At 34.1% G+C, this 24,232-nt stretch overlaps 1 protein-coding gene across 3 annotated transcripts in view; it reads right to left on the reverse strand.

Moving 5' to 3' along the window:
- Positions 1 to 24,232, reverse strand: part of LOC128177037 (focadhesin-like) — a 136,934-nt gene that overhangs the window by 89,704 nt on the left and 22,998 nt on the right. For all 3 annotated transcript variants that reach the window (XM_052843550.1, XM_052843551.1, XM_052843549.1), the window contains exons 3-11: positions 22,642 to 22,716; positions 21,579 to 21,733; positions 18,922 to 19,023; positions 13,008 to 13,109; positions 10,944 to 11,136; positions 10,611 to 10,817; positions 9,907 to 9,994; positions 7,218 to 7,417; positions 1,838 to 2,098 (exon numbers count right to left, since the gene is read on the reverse strand). In XM_052843550.1, the coding sequence (XP_052699510.1) occupies positions 1,838 to 2,098; positions 7,218 to 7,417; positions 9,907 to 9,994; positions 10,611 to 10,817; positions 10,944 to 11,136; positions 13,008 to 13,109; positions 18,922 to 19,023; positions 21,579 to 21,733; positions 22,642 to 22,716 (1,383 nt within the window). The remainder of the gene's footprint in view (positions 1 to 1,837; positions 2,099 to 7,217; positions 7,418 to 9,906; positions 9,995 to 10,610; positions 10,818 to 10,943; positions 11,137 to 13,007; positions 13,110 to 18,921; positions 19,024 to 21,578; positions 21,734 to 22,641; positions 22,717 to 24,232) is intronic.

Raw genomic sequence — 24,232 nt, forward strand, 5'->3', positions numbered from 1 at the left:
TTTGAGAACTCAAACCCTGAGTAAACAACGTCCTTAAGCCTCAATTAACAAAAATTATAGTCTCAATGAGTTTCCTATATTATGAATTCGTTATACGGATATAACGAATTACAGATATAATGAGGTAATTCTATTGGACCCTAGGACTTCACTATAACAGAGTTTTACTGAACAGTGATATCAAACTGAGTGTTATCTAGAGAAGAAAACTTCATCACCTTTTAATTTGAATCCATAGCAGAACAAATCAAGAAATGCAAAATTTCATTGGAAGAAATGAATTATGATAACCAATCATAGTATTTTTGTAACTCCCAATCTATTTTCAGTCCAATGTAGAAAAAAATCAAATGTTATGTTGACCTCCTAAATCACATGCAGGTGATTAAAACGTTTTATTTTTTCTAGATCGTTAAATATCAGCCAATCAGAGGTTAGGAATTAATTAATCATATCATAAAACTTTATGGGGTTTTTTTAATTGTTGGATATCAGCCAATCAGAGGCTAGAAATTATCCAGTCATATGACAAAAATCAATGTTCACACTTGTCATGTGAGGCACTCGGGACTCACCAAGTCAAATACGTTTCTTGTGTTGGAATAGTTTATGACTGTATGCATTATTGGAAATAAAATACTTCTACAATTAAGATTTAATAAATTTCCACTCAAAGATCAAACAAGTCCAATAAAAATTGGTAACCCCCCACCTGTTTATTGAAAACAGAGTAGGGAGTGATATTTTTTGTATACTTATGGGAAATATGATATAATCTTATTCATGACTGTATGCTGACATGGTAATTGTCAATTGAATTAAAATAATTATTTCTTCAAAATATTTCTGGGAGTCAAAATGTTATCAATTATTTGTTATTTTTTTTAAATCCCCCTGTTTTGTTATTGTAATAAAGCAGGTATTGTTTTACTTTAATCATGAAAAGGAAAATCATTAACCGTGATAAAAATCATCATAAAAAATAGATTAGTTTTGACAAAGTTTATCATGCTTAACTTCCGTAACTTAACAGGGTATCAAATCGTATTTTAAAAAATGTAGTCATTGACAAAAAAATAAATGGAATTATGAATACTTAACTTTTTGGTTAGACCATAATGTGGTGCAAAAATAAGTGCCACAGTAGACAAATAAGTGGACAGACAGACATACAAAATTACTGTGACTAAAAGGTAATAGAAAGCAGCGAGTTTTGCAAGCCTATACTACATATGATTAGATAATTCATCAAAAATATTTACCAAGTAATGCAGTGAAAAAGGATTCAATTTCTAGCTAATCTTTCCATCTTTGACAATTATACCATGTCCTTTGAGAAATGGCCAAATTTCTACGACTGCTTTCAGACGATATGGTTATTACAGCCTGATTTAAGTGGAATCTAAGGCAAGTGCTTTATTTGTGATTTATTACATCTCTACAAAATGTTCAAAAAAAGACACAAGCAACAACTAAGAGACAAGTAAACATAGAGAGACTCATGATATTTTTCTCCTGATTCTGCACTCACACCAATTAAAATCCCAACTTCAAAAAATTTAGCAATTTTTGAACAGTATAAAATATGTCATTTTGCTGGCTTAAAAAATGTGGGGAAAATTTATTTTGGAGAAAAAGAGTTGCATGTTCACAATAATGGAATCAGTATCTTTTATTGGGATTTAGGTGCAATATTTAGACATTTCTTAGCAAGCTACTGCCAAACTGCAAATGAAAAACTAAAATGAGCACCCTGTTAAAGAATTGGTATTGAATGGTATTACACAAAACTCAAGAGAGTAATCACTTTAAGATTAATATTATTATCAACTTGCACCTGTTGAGGATCAGCTTTGGAGATGCTCTGTAATGCCCTCAGTGATTGGTCTGACCAAGGTTGTCCTGGTGATGTTATAAATAGTGCTGATGCAATCATTGTTATTTCAACTGGAACAATCTTAAGCCTGGGTAGGGAGTTGATCAAGTTCTCTAACCACTGGGTAGCCAGCTGCTCATCCTCTCCAAGAGCCCGGGCCAGGAGGGAGTAGTTATTATTTCTGTATGACAACCAGGAAAGGTGACTGTGTGGAGGGTAATCCTACAACAAACAGATTAATATATGATTTAATATTCTTCTGATGTTTCTAACTTCCCTCCTTTTTTGGAGTTTCGTAACCAAATTCACAAACAGTATGAACATGAATTATGGATTTTCTCTGATATCCTTGTGACAGTCAAAGGCGAAATTAACATGGGTATTTGCCAATTACCATGTGGTAACTGATAGTGAAGCATGTAAGCACTGTTTAACTATCAGCACAACGAGACACAAGGGAATCCTACCACTCTATCTAAATCTAGCCGCAACATGCAACGGGACGCTGTCTCTTTGAAGTCAGAAAATTGACGATTTCAAAAACTGGCAATATCAGATAATTGTTTGCACATTCTCAATTTATCAGGATGTAGAAAAGAACTTTGGTTCTCAAAAGTAAACAATTGTTGCAACACCATCCTAGAACTGTTAATAAGAATGGATAACTGAATAAAACTGAATCATAAATCTTAAATAGTTACAATAATATTATAGATATGCACAATAAGGCTATTCATAAAATTTCATAGGCAACAGAGTTGATATGAAACTTTATGTATAAATATCAATTTCAGCAATCACTCCATCCTTCTCACATTCTTTGCTTTCTAATGTAGCAAATGAGCAGCAAATGAATTCCCAAGGAAAGATCATTAGGCTAACAGAGGCTAATGTTTCCCCAAGTGTTTCTTTAAATGCTGTTGACAGATTAAGCTCATTTTCAAAGGATGTCAGCATTCAGTGCAAATTAGGAAAAGGATTTTTAGTGTAATGTGAACTTCAACAAAAATGCTCACTCCAGTCCTATTTACCAGATGCTATCCCATTCTAACCAGTTGCAATTTTAATGGAAGTCAGTCACCAAGTCTGACTCTCAAATTGTATTTGATCATTAGAAATGCATTTCTAAAGCATTGTAAATAATGAAAACATAAAAATAGAATTTGACCCAAATCGTGACCATGCACCTTTAAATAAGGTCGGACAATGTTCCAGGTAGGAGAATCAGTCAAATAATTAGAGCAGCCTACTATTGGTCAGTCCAAATTCTGTGGAGCATGTCACTTGTTGAAGTTAGAATAAATATTTGTGTTCATGCCTGTGAACACTAGATACCATCTCAGACATACATGTAATCAAACACATTGTTAAATATAAATATCATCTCTCTGTAGACAATCTTGCCAAAAGTTTAATTGAGTTTATGTTCAGGACAATGTCACTGGTAGCCAAACTTGCCAAATGTTCAGGACAATGTCACTGGTAACCAAACTTGCCAAATGTTCAGGACAGTGTCACTGGTAGCCAAACATTGCAAATGTTCAGGACAATGTCACTGGTAGCCAAACTTGGCAAATGTTCAGGACAATGTCACTGGTGGCCAAACTTGCCAAATGTTCAGGACAGTGTCACTAGTGGCCAAACTTGCCAAATGTTCAGGACAATGTCACTGGTAGCCAAACTTGCCAAATGTTCAGGACAGTGTCACTGGTAGCCAAACTTGCCAAATGTTCAGGACAATGTCACTGGTAGCCAAACTTGCCAAATGTTCAGGACAATGTCACTGGTAACCAAACTTGCCAAATGTTCAGGACAATGTCACTGGTAGCCAAACTTGCGAAATGTTCAGGACAATGTCACTGGTGGCCAAACTTGCCAAATGTTCAGAACAATGTCACTGGTAGTCAAACATTGCAAATGTTCAGGACAATGTCACTGGTGGCCAAACTTGCCAAATGTTCAGGACAATGTCACTGGTGGCCAAACTTGCCAAATGTTCAGGACAGTGTCACTGGTAGCCAAACATTGCAAATGTTCAGGACAATGTCACTGGTAGCCAAACTTGCCAAATGTTCAGGACAGTGTCACTAGTGGCCAAACTTGGCAAATGTTCAGGACAATGTCACTGGTAGCCAAACTTGCCAAATGTTCAGGACAGTGTCACTGGTAGCCAAACTTGCCAAATGTTCAGGACAATGTCACTGGTAGCCAAACTTGCCAAATGTTCAGGACAATGTCACTGGTAACCAAACTTGCCAAATGTTCAGGACAATGTCACTGGTAGCCAAACTTGCCAAATGTTCAGGACAATGTCACTGGTAGCCAAACTTGCCAAATGTTCAGGACAATGTCACTGGTAGCCAAACATTGCAAATGTTCAGGACAATGTCACTGGTGGCCAAACTTGCCAAATGTTCAGGACAATGTCACTGGTGGCCAAACTTGCCAAATGTTCAGGACAGTGTCACTGGTAGCCAAACATTGCAAATGTTCAGGACAATGTCACTGGTGGCCAAACTTGCCAAATGTTCAGGACAATGTCACTGGTGGCCAAACTTGCCAAATGTTCAGGACAGTGTCACTGGTAGCCAAACATTGCAAATGTTCAGGACAGTGTCACTGGTAGCCAAACATTGCAAATGTTCAGGACAATGTCACTGGTGGCCAAACTTGCCAAATGTTCAAGACAATGTCACTGGTAGCCAAACTTGCCAAATGTTCAGGACAATGTCACTGGTAGCCAAACTTGCCAAATGTTCAGGACAATGTCACTGGTAGCCAAACTTGCCAAATGTTCAGGACAATGTCACTGGTAGCCAAACATTGCAAATGTTGAGGACAATGTCACTGGTGGCCAAACTTGGCAAATGTTCAGGACAATGTCACTGGTGGCCAAACTTGCCAAATGTTCAGGACAATGTCACTGGTAGCCAAACATTGCAAATGTTGAGGACAGTGTCACTGGTAGCCAAACTTGCCAAATGTTCAGGACAATGTCACTGGTGGCCAACATTGCCAAATGTTCAGGACAGTGTCACTAGTGGCCAAACTTGGCAAATGTTCAGGACAATGTCACTGGTAGCCAAACTTGCCAAATGTTCAGGACAATGTCACTGGTGGCCAAACTTGCCAAATGTTCAGGACAGTGTCACTAGTGGCCAAACTTGGCAAATGTTCAGGACAATGTCACTGGTAGCCAAACTTGTCAAATGTTCAGGACAATGTCACTGGTGGCCAAACTTGCCAAATGTTCAGGACAATGTCACTGGTGGCCAAACTTGCCAAATGTTCAGGACAGTGTCACTGGTGGCCAAACTTGGCAAATGTTCAGGACAATGTCACTAGTGGCCAAACTTGGCAAATGTTCAGGACAGTGTCACTAGTGGCCAAACTTGCCAAATGTTCAGGACAATGTCACTGGTGGCCAAACTTGCCAAATGTTCAGGACAATGTCACTGGTGGCCAAACTTGCCAAATGTTCAGGACAGTGTCACTAGTGGCCAAACTTGGCAAATGTTCAGGACAGTGTCACTAGTGGCCAAACTTGGCAAATGTTCAGGACAATGTCACTGGTGGCCAAACTTGCCAAATGTTCAGGACAATGTCACTGGTAGCCAAACTTGGCAAATGTTCAGGACAATGTCACTGATGGCCAAACATTGCAAATGTTCAGGACAATGTCACTGGTAGCCAAACTTGCCAAATGTTCAGGACAATGTCACTGGTAGCCAAACTTGCCAAATGTTCAGGACAATGTCACTGGTAGCCAAACTTGCCAAATGTTCAGGACAATGTCACTGGTGGCCAAACTTGCCAAATGTTCAGGACAATGTCACTGGTGGCCAAACTTGCCAAATGTTCAGGACAATGTCACTGGTGGCCAAACTTGGCAAATGTTCAGGACAATGTCACTGGTGGCCAAACTTGCCAAATGTTCAGGACAATGTCACTGGTGGCCAAACTTGGCAAATGTTCAGGACAGTGTCACTGGTGGCCAAACTTGGCAAATGTTCAGGACAATGTCACTGGTAGCCAAACTTGGCAAATGTTCAGGACAGTGTCACTGGTGGCCAAACATTGCAAATGTTCAGGACAATGTCACTAGTGGCCAAACTTGCCAAATGTTCAAGACAATGTCACTGGTGGCCAAACTTGCCAAATGTTCAGAATGTCTGACCACCTCAGTGGTTGTTAAACTTGGCCATCTAAAAGTACTATTTTTAAAAGTAGTAGTGAGGCTCTGTCATCAATGATGTCATCTCTCTCACTGGTCATTAAGTATAGTCAAATATTTTCTCATTCATAGTTATACATAGTTAAATGGTCTCTCATTGGTAGTTAAACATAGTTGAATGTCCTATCATTAATAGTTAAACACAGTTAAATGTATTCTCGTTGGCAGCTATACATAATAAAATGTTCTTTCACTACAAGCTATACCAAGTCGAATGTTCTATCATTGATAGTTAAACATATTTTTAATGTTTTCTCATTGGTAGTTATATACATAGTCAATTGTTCTCTCATCGGTAGTTATACATAGTCAATTGTTCTCTCATCGGTAGTTAAACTTAGTCAAATTTCTCTCATTGGTAGTTAAACTTAGTCAATTGTTCTCTCATCGGTAGTTAAACATAGTCAATTGTTCTCTCATCGGTAGTTAAACTTAGTCAATTGTTCTCTCATTGGTAGTTAAACATAGTCAATTGTTCTCTCATTGGTAGTTAAACTTAGTCAATTGTTCTCTCATTGGTAGTTAAACTTAGTCAATTGTTCTCTCATTGGTAGTTAAACTTAGTCAATTTTCTCTTGACGATCTGAATAACACATATTGTAAACCAACTTTTATTCACGTGAAAGAAATTTTCCTGAGGTCAGCTAACCAGTATATTATTTTTTAAATGAAATACATCTCATTCGCTAAAATAAGTTGCTGCAAACCAGTTTATTTCCAGTAAAATGCAAACATTAAGTTGTCGTAAATAAAAGTTCATTATCAGTAGTCAAATGTTCTCTCAGTCCTAGTCAAGACAGCCCAATATAGAAAGCATCATTGGTCACTAAAACAATTAAGATCTTATCAATTAGTTCCCAGGTTAGCCTAAGTGGTAGTTAAAGTCAGTCAAATCTCGGAACTATATCACTCTGGGCACCTCACAGGTTGTCAAACTGATCCATTTTGCCAGGGACCATCTCAATTGCAGTTACAGTTAATTCTAATGCTCTGGGGAGTATGAAGCCTATCAATGAAACTTCTATCATTTACAGATATTTTATGACTGATATAACTCTACACATTATAGCATTCATAAGATAAAATCATTATTAGCAGGAGCCTCACCTGTGCCTTCATAAGACCTGGTTTTTCTAGTTTTTTCTCGATTATCTTCAGGATTTTTGCTGATAAAGAGACAGCAGGATTCGGACTGCCAGTGTCAGCATCTGCAGAAGGCAGGGACAGAATCTGGAGAATCGGCAACACAAGGGAGTCTACCTCCAAACCACACAGATTCTCAGGGACGCTGTCCAGAATTTTCATGACTGTAAATAATACCGGTAGTATACATCAAGTACATCAAAACTTGCAATTTGAAAAAATATTGTCCACACACTGGACCCAGTTTAGTGAGTACATCACATGGTTCAACATCAGTTGAAAAATATGGTGCAAAGTGAAGCAACAGAATTTTGGAGTTCAAGACAATATGAAATAATGATTCTGAACTCAAATACATGTATTAACCAGAAAAAATTTTGTGTATGGAAAATTTTGCAAATATAAAGCAATTGTTAAAACTTTTTAATTTACAATTTTTTGCTACTTTAAAGATTTTTATGGAAGAGAAGAACTGAGTGATATCATATCTGTGTATTTTATTTTTTCATCATATTCAAAATGAATGCAAAACATTAAAAAAATAAACCATAGGTACGGCATATAAAAATTAAAATCACAATTATTCTAGACTTAATCATTTTTTCTTAATATTTACACTTGAAAATTTATCACAATCTTTTAATTCAAAAAAAGTTCACGAGACTTCACCGTGAATTGTTCAGTTCTTGTGAAATTTCAAGCAGAAATATGTGTTTGGATAATATTCTCAAAATATGTAAGTACTGGTCGGTTTTCATATCGTATCCTTCTTTAATTTATGTTAGAACGTGAAAATCTATTAAGATATATGTCTTATTTCATCATCTAGCGAATATTCAAACTAAACAATGATATTCAGAACAGAATCATTATTCGTGTTCAATCACTCCACACATGGTTAAAAATATAAACATTGGGTTGCTAAATAAAATCATAGCTATGTTTGATGCTTGTATTGGGCAATACCATGCTTTATAAAAAGGAATGGGTGTCTGTTTTGTATAAAAACTTTAAGTATATCAAGCCATTTTTAAGGAACATTCCGCATAAAATAGTATAGTATATAAATAGTGCCTGTTTGGGAGGGTAACAGTTGAAATTGACACCCCGAGAAAACCATTGTCAACCGACGCGAAGCGGAGGTTGACAATGGTTTTCGAGGGGTGTCAATTTCAACTGTTATCCTCCCAAACAGGCACTATTTATTTTGTTATACTGAATGTCTTAATTTTTTAGAAAATTTTACTGCTTTTATATAGGAATAACGTGAATTCTACAGCGAACCGTACGCGCATAATTTTCGCGCATGTAACATTTTTTAATGTTACCCGTTGCTAAGTGCGTTACTAACGCTGAGGGTAATAGAAAATATTATTAACTGCGTCTTAACCAATCAGATTTCAGTATTTGACATGAAAGTATAACAATCTGTTTTACTACTGACACTATTACTAGGTCAGGTGCAGCCCAAAAATTAATCCTTAGGGGAATTGCTACTAAGCATGTTAATTGATGCAACAGCAGGAAAAACCTATATATTCTATTGGTACATTAAATATATTTCTAGAACTCATCTTTATCCACATAAAGATTTATATTTGACTACAAGTACATGTACCTAGATTCTAGGAAATAGACTATAAATACAAGGCATCATTTTTACTGGGAAACTGAAAGGGTCAAATAAAACCACGTGGTCTAATTTTAAGCGACAATAACATTCACATGAGTGATGGAGAGTCCCAAATAAGCTGTATCTCACATTTCTTTGATCTACATTTTTTTCTCCACTGGAGATTCTGACAAATTGCTCATGTTATTCATTATGAATAAAACCCAACTGTTTTATTCATGGGCTGTTTGTAATTGGACTTTCATTGTTGATATAAAAAAAGCAATTTCCACTCATATTTGAGAGAAATATAGATAAAAATTTATCTGTCTTCAGAAAAGAACAGTTTTATAATTTTTTTCTAATTGTTGTTAAGGATGGCGGACCTAATTCATATCTACAAGAATTTTTTTATTCAAATTTTTATATAATGTTAATCACTTAATGGTGAGTGAAAATTAATCTAAAAATTACATGATCATCGACTTCCTTATTTTACTGGGGGCGTTTCATATTTTGGGCACAAAAATCGTCAGATATAATAGAAAGTAATGGGAAATTTCTAGGGTGTGGTATAAAAACTGATATTTCAAAAATCCTGCAATAGATATATAACATTAGAGCTCCACCTCGGCCGGAGCCGGGGCTTGAACTCATGATCTTAGGAACCCACTCTCCAAGCATTGAGCAGCCACTGCTCTAACCACTCGGCCACCTAATCATATACATATATACAAATAAAATTTTTATAAATAATAATAATTTTATTGGAAATCTTTATTACGGGGAGATTAAAAAAAGGATGCTTGAGGAACGTGTCGTCTGACCTTAATTTCTGTGTAAAATCAGGAGAAACAACCTAAACGAATTTTAAAATCTCACCATTATTTTCTGAGAGTTGAAAACAATTATATGTAATAAGGAGAAATGGTCTACATTCATGATTTTATATTCTCGCGATTTGATATAAAGCAGCAGGATGTCAGAATTCAGTGCTCGCGTGATATAAGGAATTTACAGTAGTAGGTTGATCTGTTTTACCAGTGGCTAGTAGATGGACGGTCTCCTCCCCCTCAGTTCTGAGTAGCAGAGCTCCCAGGGAAATCAGGTTCTCCCCTGACTGAAGGGCCTACAGAAATAGAGACAGAGAATCATCATCAAAGATCCAGGTAAATATCTCAACCCAACAGGAAAACTACAGTATCTCATTATATCATAGACAGAATCATCAAAGACACAGGTAAATATCTCAACCCAACAGGAAAATTATCTCATTACATCATAAACAGAATCATCAAAGACACAGTTAATATCTCAACCCAACAGGAAAACTATCTCATTATATCATAGACAGAATCATCAAAGATCCAGGTAAATATCTCAACCTCAGAGGTAAATATCTCAACCCACAGGAAAACAATCTCGTTATATCATAGACAGAATCATCAAAGACACAGTTAATATCTCAACCCCAGAGGTAAATATCTCAACCCACGGGAAAACTATCTCAGTTAATTTCATCCTATAACCACAGGTAATATCATCTTAATATCAAGATACAGGAACAAATCATCCAAGGGACATCATTAGAGATATAGGAACAAACTTTATTATTATAATGACAGAATATTTTCCTCACAAATTCAGGTACAAGTACATATTTGTTATAACTAGGCATCGTACACCAAATATATATGCATAAAGAATATTCAAGTACTAAGTATTGTGATAAAAAACGAACTTACAGATGGGATTTTTTCTGCAGCCCTTAAAAGGTATTTGGTTACCATGGATATATCTAATAATTGAGCCTGAAATTCCCAGCAAAGGTCCAGCAAGAATGTCAGAAGTTTCCTGAGAATTTTCTCTGTTTCTTGAACTCGAACCAAACACACGTCTACGACTGCCAGTAATAACATGGCCGTGCTTCCTAGAGAGTTCACATCTTTTACCTGCATCACATAGAAAAAGAGTAAATGTTTATAAACTCATCAAAGTACTAAACATCTGTACATCTTATTTAAATCAATTAAAAAAGTAAAAGAATATAGGACTGGAGCAAAATTATTAATTGATACCTGAAGACAAGGCAAAATATTGGCCAAAAATCCTGTTATTTTCCTTAACATGATACTGTCTGATTGGCTGGCTAGGGCAAGTAACTCCCTTTGTAGGCAGACTTTCATTGGCTGATACTGAGGACTCTCTAGTGGCTCCACAAAAACAAACTTCAAGAATGGCTCAAGGATCTCTACCGAAATTCCTTGGATCCTTTGGAAAATTATACCAAAATGATGCAAATTCAAAAAAAAGAGGCCCATGGGCTACATTTCTCACCAGAATACCTAATTCAGGTAAATTGCTAACTAACATTATTTAAAGAGGATTAAAAAATACAATGTCTTAAATGCAGAAAGATTATAAAATATTGGTGTAAAACAAACAAATTGATAAACCTACTCTATCTAGATTGTTATCTGAAATTTCTGCAAAAAGTATCAAATTATAAACAACATACACTGACAATGTTTTTGTTCAATTCCTGGCATAAACTTTGAAGCTGAAGTTCCTAGTAACAAATAAATAGTGTTGGTTCTCTATACACACATATCAGAGACAGTCATCAATGTTTTAGAAGTCAAACTCACAAAAAAGAGCTTAAATACTTTTAAAGTCGATAAACTTCATTTAACATTGTGCTTTAATGGTCAAACTACATACAAAGTAGGATCTCTGAGCTCTTTGACAGGTTACCAGATAAATGGCTGCCTTCATCAAGTTTTCACTTCCGGTATTCAAACTTTATGTGTTATTTCGAAAGTTACGTTAATGCTTAAAGCCAAATTTCATTCAATTCCGTCGTCATGAGTTGTTCAATCAAATAAAGATTTAAAAGTAAACTAGTCCCTTGGCTCTATGTAGATCAGAAAAAGTAATACGACATAGAAAGAGATGGGTAGTTTGCACTTATTGGCCCCTGTTAATACACTTAGTCTAGTACATTCTGAACTGACTCATTAAAAACCATTTCAACTTGCCTTAACATTGCCATCTCCACAAAATTAAACACAACTTCATTTGAAAATAAAGCTTGACTTTGCCATCAAACAAACTATCATCCAATCACAAAAGAAAATAATTACATAAAAAGCAACAGTTTATTGCTGATGTAAATGTTCGTGACTGTAAACATGGATAACGATATCGGATCCAAAGTCTTGAACCTTTGACTGATGCCCACGTAGATCAAATTAGAGGCAAGGAATGCCCTGTGGTCTATTTACCTATAATAACTGTTAAGCAAGTTTAGCTCTGAAGTTTTTGTATTACGGCGGGGCTTTGTTATCTTTATCTCATTCAGCCTGAATTTCTATTGAGTACTAAAAATTAACATACATTCTTTGCATGGTATCATTCTTTAAAAAAAAAAATGGTTTACTTGGATTCTAACCTCATAATAATTTAGACTGTAATTTAGAACTTCTTAATAAAAACAACTTTAATGGTTTTGTTGTTAAATAATAGCTATGATGGCGTACAAAACTATTCAATAATATTTTGTATGACATCACAAACAAGTTCATTTACCAACATTTCCAACCAGGAAGCTGAAAATTATCATTTCCTTTGTCCTGACTGAAAGGAGCATTGGCCTCAAAAATCATCCATCTTAAACACTTAAAACTTGCCGTAGTCAATGCAAGCAGCCATTTTATTCTAACTGAAAAGTACCTATGCAGAGCATGAAAATGACATTTCTGTGGTTAAATTATGAAAAGCATACAGATTTTTAATACATATGACATGATATTGCTAGAAGTAAATCATAGTGTTTATTTATCTACATGTAATTTTTTCCGTAACAAATCTTACACTGCACTCACTGATTTTCAGAGGATTCATACGATGATCAATTTCCAGGGGAATAAGAATTAAAGCTATATTACCCTTTTTCACACAATCCAAAAATTCCTACTGTGACATTTTTTTTATGTTACTCTGTACAAAAGCATTAAAAAGAAGTTAGAAATTCTTTATTTCCATTTTTCTCCAACATTCAAACTTCTTATTATGATTATGGCAAAGGTTAAACATCATAGATTTCATATCTAAACAAGTTATTTAATGAGTTAGAGGTTTACCTTTCATCTTTCATACTGCAGATTTTGGTCACTTGGTTGCCTAGCAATGTCCAGGAATCAGGTCGATTGGTCAAAATAGTGATGAAGGGGTGAGGGGGAGACCTGTCAATAGATTTAATGGTTTGTAAGTTAGAAAGAAGTCTACAGTAAAAACAACTCGTACGTGGTGTAGTTTGGCCCATCAAAATCATTTGGTAAACATAAAATTCACCCAGATGCAGTTTTGTTCATTGAGAAAAAACAAGTTAAACAAATTTGAATTTGCCCAGATTTGAACTTGCCCACTGACAATAAAAATAGAGTCTAGAAATAAAGTGGGAGAGAAATTTTGTTCCTGCAGGCAGTATAAATGCTGGTCATAAATATCATAATTTCTTGAAAATTTGGTGTTATGGTGAACACTTTAGGAGGCCGACTTCAGTTTTTTTTGGGAGTTGATTTTAATCAACTCTCCTATGTAGTTACTCTGGCAAACCAAAAGTGAAACACTGTTTGGACCTAAGCACAAATCACCACCGCTGACAAGACTTAGTTCTTGAAAATAATAGAAAAATTCAACGTAATGTATGCTGAAACATTGTTTTTCAAGGAAACTTATCTATAAACACTTTGAATATAGTCAGATTTTATATAATACAAACAAGTTAGATATTTTTGTAGTCTCATGTATTCCTACGCCAGAGTTTAATATAGTCTCGTTCAACCAAACGCTCTGCTGTCTCCGTAAATCTCAGACAAACAAAGAGGCTCTCTTGCTTGTCGGATTTTAACGGAGACAACCGAACATCTGGTTGAACGAGACGAGAGTTTGATATCAATAGTGCTTGGATCCACACCATTTTTAGAATTGTTTCAATTACTAATACATAGTTTAAAATCCATCTTTAAATATTACACAACATGATTCATATGAGATTTCTCGAAATTCTTGTCAGGAAAGTCTAAATATCCATAATATAAAAAAGTGCGTAATTTAAATACAGACTAGAAACTAATTTCCATGCAAGACAAGTTGATTTTAAAATAAGTGATAATGGATAAAATCAACTCCTGTCAATACTTCAGTTCTTTGATTCCACATGTTTTTGCGCGTTCAAGTAAAATGCAGTGTATTTATATCTTTTATGATTTTTTCCAATATTATTTATAAATTGAACACAATAAACAAAATACAGATAAAAATTATTTGATTTTTTTAAGAAAATCTAGTTTTTCAACAATTTTCCCTTGTATAGTATGTGAGCTTCACCATTGTATTTTTATAACATTGTATTTTTATAACATTATGATAAAAATTAATGAAGCTTTGTAAAAATTCATAATAAAAAAAATTGCATAGAAGAAAAAGTAAAAATTGTATGACTTTGAAATTTTATACACTGAATACTATATTCGCAGAGTAATTTTTCTGAATTTTTTTTATTAAATCCATCATACCAATCTACATTCGTAATACTCCAAATTTATAGCAATATTTGGTGCATTTTTCTATATTTTGAGATGACCTGCACAAAAAAACTAGATGGTAGAATTTAGTATTTTATACATATCAGGTAGAAAATGATATTACTAATCACATATCACAACTTGAGGAAAATGACTTTAATGGTATTTTTTTAAATTAGCTTTTGAAGCTTTAAAGTGTGGGAAATGACAATATCCTATATATAAATAGTAAATATGCCTGCATTTTGAGATACCCCCCCCCCAAAAAAAAACCAAAACAGATGGTAGATATTCTTGAAACTTTGCAAATACACTATAGCTGTTGTAAATTACATATAGTTAAAAAATAAAGAGTTTTGCTATTGAAGAAAAAACCAAATCAGTCTGAGATCCTTAAAAATCTGAATTATTGTAAAATATTTACAATAAATTCTTGAACTTCTTGTTTTGTCTGCAAAAGTGATTTGTTTTTCAAAATCCCTGTTTTATCTTAAGGTTAAGTTTAAAGAATAGCCATTGTAACAGTTACAACTATAAACTTTGACTTTCGTTATCAAAATGAAAGTCATATATTAACATTTGAGCATCCTGTCTATGTCATGGCGTTTGAACACCGTAGCTTTCCATATAATTTGCAAACTATATATATATGGAACAGGCTTGGGGCGAATTACATTGTAAAGTAATGCATTACATTACCATTACTTCATGAATTTGGGCATTAAATTACCATTACCATTACTTGATTTTTTGAAGTAATGCATTACATTACCATTACATGAGTAAAGTAATGCATTACCATTACCATTACTTTTTTTTTTAAAGTAAAGCTAATAAAGTGTTCTTGCAAATGTTTCAAATATACAACACTCTTTAACATATCTACAGCTTCATGCTCAGTATCAGGTTCAAATTCAATGAATAAACAAGAGTCATTCTTTATTTGCTCAATATATAATCATATTGTGGCAATATGAACAACATATTATATAAGTAAAATGATATTTATAGACATTTGGCATGATTCAATATCAGATATGAAATAGAGACACAGGATAACATTTGCGTAACAAAAAACAATTTATGAAATAATGTTGCGGTTTATAAAAGCTAAATATAGATATATCCCCAGATGAAACAAATCTTTATGATTTTGGACACTTAATTTTATTAATTTATAAACTTATGATTTTTCCGAGTTATATTTCTTAATATATTTTAATCGTATTTCTTTTTCGGAGGACACTTTAAGACAAAAGATTGCTGTTGCACTTTATGATCGAAGTTTCAGAGTGTTCATCTTTTAAATGCATCCATCTTCCGGGCTATACTAAATAAATGTTTTGCAGGAGCAGTCAGAGCTTTGACTGGAAATACTGTTTGACGATCTTTATCTTAGGATAAATTAAGTGCAATAATAGTTTAAATACATAAATCTTGTATTTTCTATCAGTCCAAACTAATGTACAGTGTAATTAATATACAAGAGAGAGAGAGAGAGAGAGAGAGAGAGAATAAGTAAGATTATTTTCAAATGGGTTATAATATTGGAAGTGATATTGATTTTCATCATGGATGGACAGTGCATTCATTTTGCTTTTAAAGGTGCATGTCTGTCTCCTATTCTATTGTGACATAGCGAAGGGAAGGGGATTGGGGTGTTTAGCACTTCTTATAACAATAGATTGTTTTGATACTTAGATTATCCTGGGGGCATAGTGTGTTGTTGACACATTTCTTATTGAAGTGCAAACTAATTGGAGTAAATTGTTTAAATGATTAAAAACTCTTAATAACAACAATCTCAAAAATGTTATGAAATTGTGCTGTTATCTTTAGTAATAAAAACAATTCAAAAAACAACACTCTTAAAAATGTTATGAAATTGTGCTGTTATCTTTAGTAATAAAAACAATTCAAAAATGAATTTTAAAAAACCTTTTTCAATAAAACACGTACAATTAAAACATTTTTTTCTTAATTAGAATTATTTCTTTCTTCTTTAAAAATAAATTTAATCAAATTCAATTTCAACTATTCATTTATTCATCACATTTTTTTAAAGTGAACATGCATAAATATGCATAGTAATGCAAAGTAATGCCATGTAATGCCAGCATTACACTAGATTTTGGAAAGTAATGCATTACATTAGCATTACTTGTAATGCTAAAATTGTGGCATTACACATTACTAGCATTACTTTAAAAATATGTAATGCATTGCAATGCATTACCATTACATTTAGCATTACCCCAAGCCTGATATGGAATGTAAATATTCACAGATAAAATCATTGTTTAAATTTTAATATTTACATTTACCGAGTATGATTCCTCGCGTTATGTATTTTTTCTGCAATGTCGCCACCTTCATATACTGCATGAATAACCAAAGATAGTATTTTATTGTTTAAATGAAACATTCTCTGGGGGATGCAAAAAAACATATTGATTATCATTTTATTATTTAATAGTGAGTTCAGCTCGCCTGCGCACAGCGCTGGCGAGTGAAGTGAGCTTTAAGAACCAGTGTCACTGTGCGCGGGAAAAGGAACGAGCTAACCCTACAGTTCATCAAGCAAAAATTTTTGTCTACGTCCCATAATGCTCTCTAATGTTTTCACCCGTGGTGCTATGCCAAACATGGCCGACTTTCAACTCGTAATTTACGGCGTCTTAAAGTTTGAAGACATGTTTTGAGTACCGCATATACTTTGGCGAGGCTCAAAAGATTTGTTACATGCTTCCATACCTTCGTATTGAGTAAACAAACGTGAACAAAGATGAACAAAGTCATGGATGACGTCACAGTGCACTCGCGCTATATTTCCCGCGATTTTAGAGGTTGATCAAACATCTGTAATGCGTGTACTAGCTATTTCAGTATAGACTGCGATACCAGCCTCATTGACGTATGATTTGTTTTTCTTTTTTTTTTTAATATAGATATTACATAAATATACACTAGCAAGAGCCATACTTTATTGTCATATTGATCCATTTTTAAGCTAATTGTGCATGTGTGTACAGTAAGTTTATGAGTAAAGAGGAAATAAACAATAGGACATTTTGAACTAAATAAAAAGGAAAAAAATGAAAAAATAAACCGTTGAAAAATTTATGTTGATATTGCATATAGTCAGACCATTCAATTTAAAACTAAGTGGGAAATTACACACCTATAAACAGGGACCCCCCTCTCTCTCTCTCTCTCTCTCTCTCTCTCTCTCTCTCTCTCTCTCTCTCTCTCTGGATGAGGGTTGCGCTGTTTGTATCATAACCATTAAAATTAGTACTTTTGGCATACTTATTATAGAACAATACTCTCTCAAAAATTCACCGAGTATGATTCCTAATACATGTTATGTATTTTTTCTGCAATGTCGCCACCTTCATATACTGCATGAATAACCAAAGAAAGTATTTCATTGTTTAAATGAAACATTCTCTAGGGGATGCAAAACAACAGTTTGATTATTAAATGGGTTGTAAATTTTCCTTTCAGAAATGTGTATAAGGTTATTGAAAAAGTAATCATAAATATTCATAAATTGATCACTATATAAGAAGCCTCAAACGGTTTGTTTAGTCAATTAAAAATAAAAAAGTAAAATCTTCGTTAATTTTTTGAACATCGCTGTTTCAACAAGAATAAAAATATCTTGAACTAGTTTCCACAAAAAATCAATTTACACAGAGCAATTAATACCTTATTATCAACAGACATAACAACATTCAACAATCCAGTGATCACAGAGAGTTTCGGCCTCAGGGGCAAGGCTTTCAAAGCCATTGTGTAGGAGCTCTCCTCTCTCTCTCTCTCTCTCTCTCTCTCCCTCTCTCTCTCTCTCTCTCTCTCTCTCTCTCTCATTTAAGTTGTTAATTTTGACATTTAACACACAATCAATCAAAAACCAGTGTCTCTGATGACTGAATTTTAAGATTTCATTAGGTCCATCCATCTGAGGTACAACATATAAATCATCACTGCCATTACCACCCGGTGTAGAACATCATCAAGCACAAAGAAGTCTAACATATGGAAGTGACACCAAAAACATTATTACAACTGTATTTAGACTATTAGAGGTTAAAATAAAATGCTATCAGAACGCATCTAAAATTACCATTCAATGACGCATATTAGCATCAATGGGACAATTCGAATTTGATGCGACTAATATTTTAATTTCCCCAGCTGATGCTTTTGTAAGGGTAATTCTCAATTTTCAATAGTGGTAATATCAATGTATTACGCTGCTTCATTGTGTAACTTCTGAGCTTACATCATTATTTTAGACATAGCTTCCTTCATTTGCTTGATAAAGCAATACCTTCTACTAATTGAATTGTTTTTGTTTGTCCATTTAGACTATACAGGAAGTGGTTGTTTTCTGGAATAGACAGCACTCACCAGTCCTATTTATGTTTAGTGTGAATCTGCCATCATGGACTAAGATACTGACCTCAGGGTGTAGGGGTTCATGTACCCATCCTTAGTGCCAGCCATCACTGCCGCTTGCCAGAGGAGCAACTCTGTGGTACCCTGTACAATGCCACATAAGTTCCTGTCACAACAAAAAAATTCAAGATTAGGTAGAAAGTTAAAACAAGATGCCCAATGTTTCTAAAAATCAAAATAAATCTTTGATGAAAAAAAACTGTTGATGAAAGAAAATCAATATGTAAATGGTACATAGATGCTATGAATCACACTTTTTGTTTATTTTACTAGAAATTCTAAATAAGGTTTAAATTTTCTAAACAGTCTGCATAATTTTTCAGTAGTTAAAGTTCTATGTACTGTGACATTAAAAAGAAGTTCTGGCTTCTTAATTGAATCCAAAGATATCAAAAATTGTGATATTGATCTTACTCCTAAACTTATCTATTGACAATGAATGTGACAGAGAGCTATATATCATGAGAGTATAAATTTGCATTACAATGTAAAATCAAATCATTAAATCCTATTGAAAAAAAAAACAAAAACAATGAATTGAAACTAAGACATCATTGAGTGGTACCATTTCAAAGGGCCCTTTGAGAAGGAGCAGAACGATAAAAAAAAATGGAGGACACTACTTTGGCCTTAACCTTTAACTTACAAATTTAGTTTAAGATCAATGTATCTTCCTAACACAACATGCACTTCATGGGTAAGAAAACATGGTCTGGACAAGGATTTTACACAGAGGGCTGCTATGAACTTGACATTTGACTTAAAATTTGATTCACAGTCATTGCATATCCCTTACACACAGGCAGTCTTTAGGTGGAGTCTGAGCCTGAGTGCAGGGGCCAATGGGAGAGTAGGAGAAAACATGTTACCTGGACATGGGCCAATGGGAGAGTAGGAGAAAACATGTTACCTGGACATGGGCCAATGGGAGAGTAGGAGAAAGCATGTTACCCTAACATGGGCCAATGGGAGAGTAGGAGAAAACATGTTACCTGGACATGGGCCAATGGGAGAGTAGGAGAAAACATGTTACCTGGACATGGGCCAATGGGAGAGTAGGAGAAAACATGTTACCCTGACATGGGCCAATGGGAGAGTAGGAGAAAACATGTTACCCTGACATGGGCCGATGGGAGATTAGGAGAAAACATGTTACCCTGACGTGGATTTTTAAAAGAGGTCTGCTACGACTTTGACCCAGAAACTTGATTCATGATCACTTTACCTCCCTTCTCCATAGATAGTTTTTTACGGTAAAGTCTGAATAAGATTGGGCAAATTAATTATAATAAAAAAACTGGATTTCAGAGAGAACTGCTATGACCGTCACATCTTACTTACAAATGAATTTCAAGGTCATTGCAAAGCCTTAAAAAATAAACACTCTTTTTTTAAAGAATGGGATAGGTATAGTTCAGGAAGGATGGTACTGACAAGATTTTATTTACAGAGGTTTGATATGACCTCAATCTTGAACTTTGACCTTTCAAGGTCACAGCAAAATCTTTATCTAAAGACATTGCTGATGAAAAAAGAGCCAGACTGGAGAAAGGGGGAGTATATATGGTCCAGACAAAAATTTTAACATAAGTCTGCTACAACCCTAACCTTACACCAAGAAGTGTGGTTCAAGGTCAGTGCACATTCATCACCCAAAGGTATACTGTGGTTGGAGTATGAGCCACATTGGGTCAAGAGAAATATAAAATGCCTAGGACAAGTGATGTTTGACAGACAGATGAACATACAGATGGATGAATGAACAAATACATTGATAACTTTATAGCACATGAAGAGCTGGGCCATATTAAAACAACATTATCACATTATTTATCAGAAAAAAAAGTAGTTAACAAAGTTATCCAAATTGAATGCCATGCAGTATAGAGCACTGGTTAATCACAGGAAACAGCTTTTCAGCAATGCAGATCATCTCTGCCTGAATTTGAGAGACACGTCTCTGTAATTACAAGATCTTTTACTTCATGTTTGATAAATCTAATTTCTCTACCATATAAGCCCATGGCTTTAACAAGCATTTACTGGCTCCTACATTCATGCTTTACTGATGAATGAATTACTTTTGAAAGAAATTTACATCCTTGGATCTCATCAAGGTCCAGTGTGAATTATAAAGAGCAACAGACACAATTATCTTAATCCACGTAAAATCAATAGGATTGATTTTTACATTCGGTGGTATTTCTGTTGTTAAAATCACTGGTTCAATCTATCTTAAGACACCAAAAAAAGGACTCTCAAGACGGATAATCACTTTATAGGATGTCTAGAATTAAATTTGTCAGACAATATACAGGAAAGGGTTCCACCACTCCATGGAGATATTTTATTCAACCTGGATAAGTCTTCAGTTTTATACTCAAAAGAGAGATTCCAAGAGATATGTTGATGACTGTTATTCATTAGATATCGGTTTTCCTACTAAATAGTTTGGACACTAAATGAAACATATCATAAGATGCACTAATTTATAATCATTTACAAAAATCACAAAAGTTAAACTTTAAGAAAATCCATTTTGTTGGTAGTTCATTAGGTCTGATAAAGACGGTTCTACTAATGGAGATAAAGGGGACATATCAAGGACGTGATACCTAGCAATTACAGAGTCCATGACACTCTGAATCCACCAAGACTTACTTTGCAGTTGGTACTTGATTGAGGAACAACTCCTGGACAGCGGTGAACTCGGCCAGTCCCTCTCTCACCAGCTCCACCATTACACCGCATGCTGCCTTGGCAACCACTGTGTCTGCGACACCACATTTCTCTTCCAAAAGTTTGCATGCCACACTCTATAGAAATACACAATCTAATTTTTGCCACTTAAAATATTGTGCAAAAGAAGCCAATCATAATAAATATTTATGCTTTCATTAGTTTACAGTGATATGTTGAAGAAAAAAATTGTAATAAATTGCGCTTGTGCATTTTAATTTAGGTGGAATGCTACACCAAACTTTTATTAAATACATTAAAGTATCATTTCAGAAACATGATTCTGCTGTTCAAAGAAGGATATATGCCCTTCATTTTTTTATACCAATTTTTTGGTATTTTTTAAAAATAAATTAACAAATTTGATTTGGCTGCAAGTAACACACTGTACAGTTTAAAAATTAGTGCAAAAAAATGCATGTTATCAATATCTAATAGACCATGTCCATGAATGTCTTTAAGACATACTTTTTTTTAATGAAAAATTATTTATGAAAATAAAGCACATCATTTGTTCATATTTTTCGGCCCTTTGGATGAAATCTTTTGAAGAAACTTAATATCTCTAAAAGAAGAAATATAAAACAATCCTTTTCTTAAAAGAAATTGAGTCAAATTGGAGAAATTTTTAAAATACTGCTATATTTCAAAACTGAACCACAACCGATCAAAATTGAACTTATTCCTACACAAACAATAGAAAATTTAAACATATAACTATCCTTAAAAAATTTTTGGTGTATATATAGAATTCTACATTAAGGTTTTTAAAAGGAGAAGGGCTAAAAGTAAATGGGCCCAAGTTGGATGTAAGCTGTGTAACTCCACTGCTATTCACTTGGTGACTCTACATGTCATTGGAGTTGTTTAGTGTAAAGATAATCTATGAAGGTATTTGTATCAATTATTAAATGCATGCAAAATTGAGCATTATAACATTAATGATCTCCAGTTGTGGCTGTTGTATTGCTGATACAACACTTACCTTAGGTGACGAGACAGTTAACTTGTTCTCTGCAGTTAAGCTCTTTCTTACTTCCTCATTCAGTTTGTTTAGTGCCTAAAAAACATTGAAATTTTCATTCAGAATAATTAACATTATATAAATAGTGCTTGTTTGGAAGGGTTAGAGTTATACCGAATGCCTTAATTCTAAAGAAAACTTTACGGAATAATGCCAATTCTATGGCGAACCATATGCGCATAATTTATGTGCATGTAACAATTCGTTGTGTTACCCATTGCCATGCGTGTTGCTAACACAGAGGGTAAGAGAACAGATTATCAACTGAGTCTAAACCAATCAGATTTAGGCAATTAACATGAAAGTATAATAAATCAGAATTATCAGATGACTATATTATATACAAATCACTTTTAGCGCAACCATTTCAGTTTGTTGGGACCAAATTTTGAGAATTCTAAAATTCCACAGGTTTATGGGGCGTAATATCATTAGGTAGGTAAATGCTAATAGGAGTAAACAAACAAATTTCTATCCTTTAATTCCATTTCATTTTAAGTAAACTGTTAATGCATAAGGACATTTGCAACCATGACTCGAATCAAACGAAATCCACATGTCAAGCAGCCATTTAATATTTAAACATTTTGAATTATTGGTATACTGAGCCCGATTTTTTCCACACATTTTTTTTTCCCAAAGAAAAATTTCATCAGGGCAGGCCATTTTCAGAGAGACAGAGATAAGAATCTAAAAATAATTTTTATGTGGCCTGCCATCCACCTACTTTTTGTGTTATTTTACCTCCAGTCTGTCACTTGCAATTTAACTGCGTAATGTAGACACAACAGTCATAGCTGCAAGTTTTGCATTTTACTTCTGATTCTCATGTACTTAAATTTCTGGACTTACATATTGCATACCAATTTTAGCAAGAGACATCTCTCTACCTATTGATAATCATTAAAAATCATTTCATGAATTTTAGCAACATTCATAATTAAGCCTTCAAGTACAGCAACTCTCACTTTCATAAAAATATTGATGGGTACTTCATCCAAAACTGTCCCTTGCTGCCATATATACTATAAAGGAACCAAGTGAATAGACATCAAACCAGCACAGTCACACAGCAATACAAATCATCCTTTTTCTAAAAATGTGGGTCAGAATAGGAAAGAAAACTGCCAAATCTTAAAAACATCAAACTTTTTGGGCTAATTACTTCATCCCCAACAGAAACAGTCTTGAATTGTACTCCCCTTTGAGCAGAATTAATTTATGTTGTTACAGAACAGAATCAAAGCAAAAACAGCTTCATTTCTTCAAATGTCCATATTTTCTTCACACATGATTATTCCTCAATATTTTACATATCTTTATGGCAAATCTAATTAACTTATTATGCAAAGCCAGAAAATTAACACACAGAATAAAAAAATATCTAAAGAAGATACAGAAAAACTAACAAAGAAAACTTTGACTGTTGGAAATGCTGGGCTTGTTATTTAAAAAAAAAATTGAGAAATGGAAGGCTGCACGTAGTACATGTAAATAGTTTTCATGATTATTAACCATGCCGGGCATATGTTGAAATAATTTTGCAGTAAGC

The sequence above is a fragment of the Crassostrea angulata genome, chromosome 3 (genome assembly GCF_025612915.1).
Source record: "Crassostrea angulata isolate pt1a10 chromosome 3, ASM2561291v2, whole genome shotgun sequence".
Classification (NCBI taxonomy): Eukaryota; Metazoa; Mollusca; class Bivalvia; order Ostreida; family Ostreidae; genus Magallana; species Magallana angulata.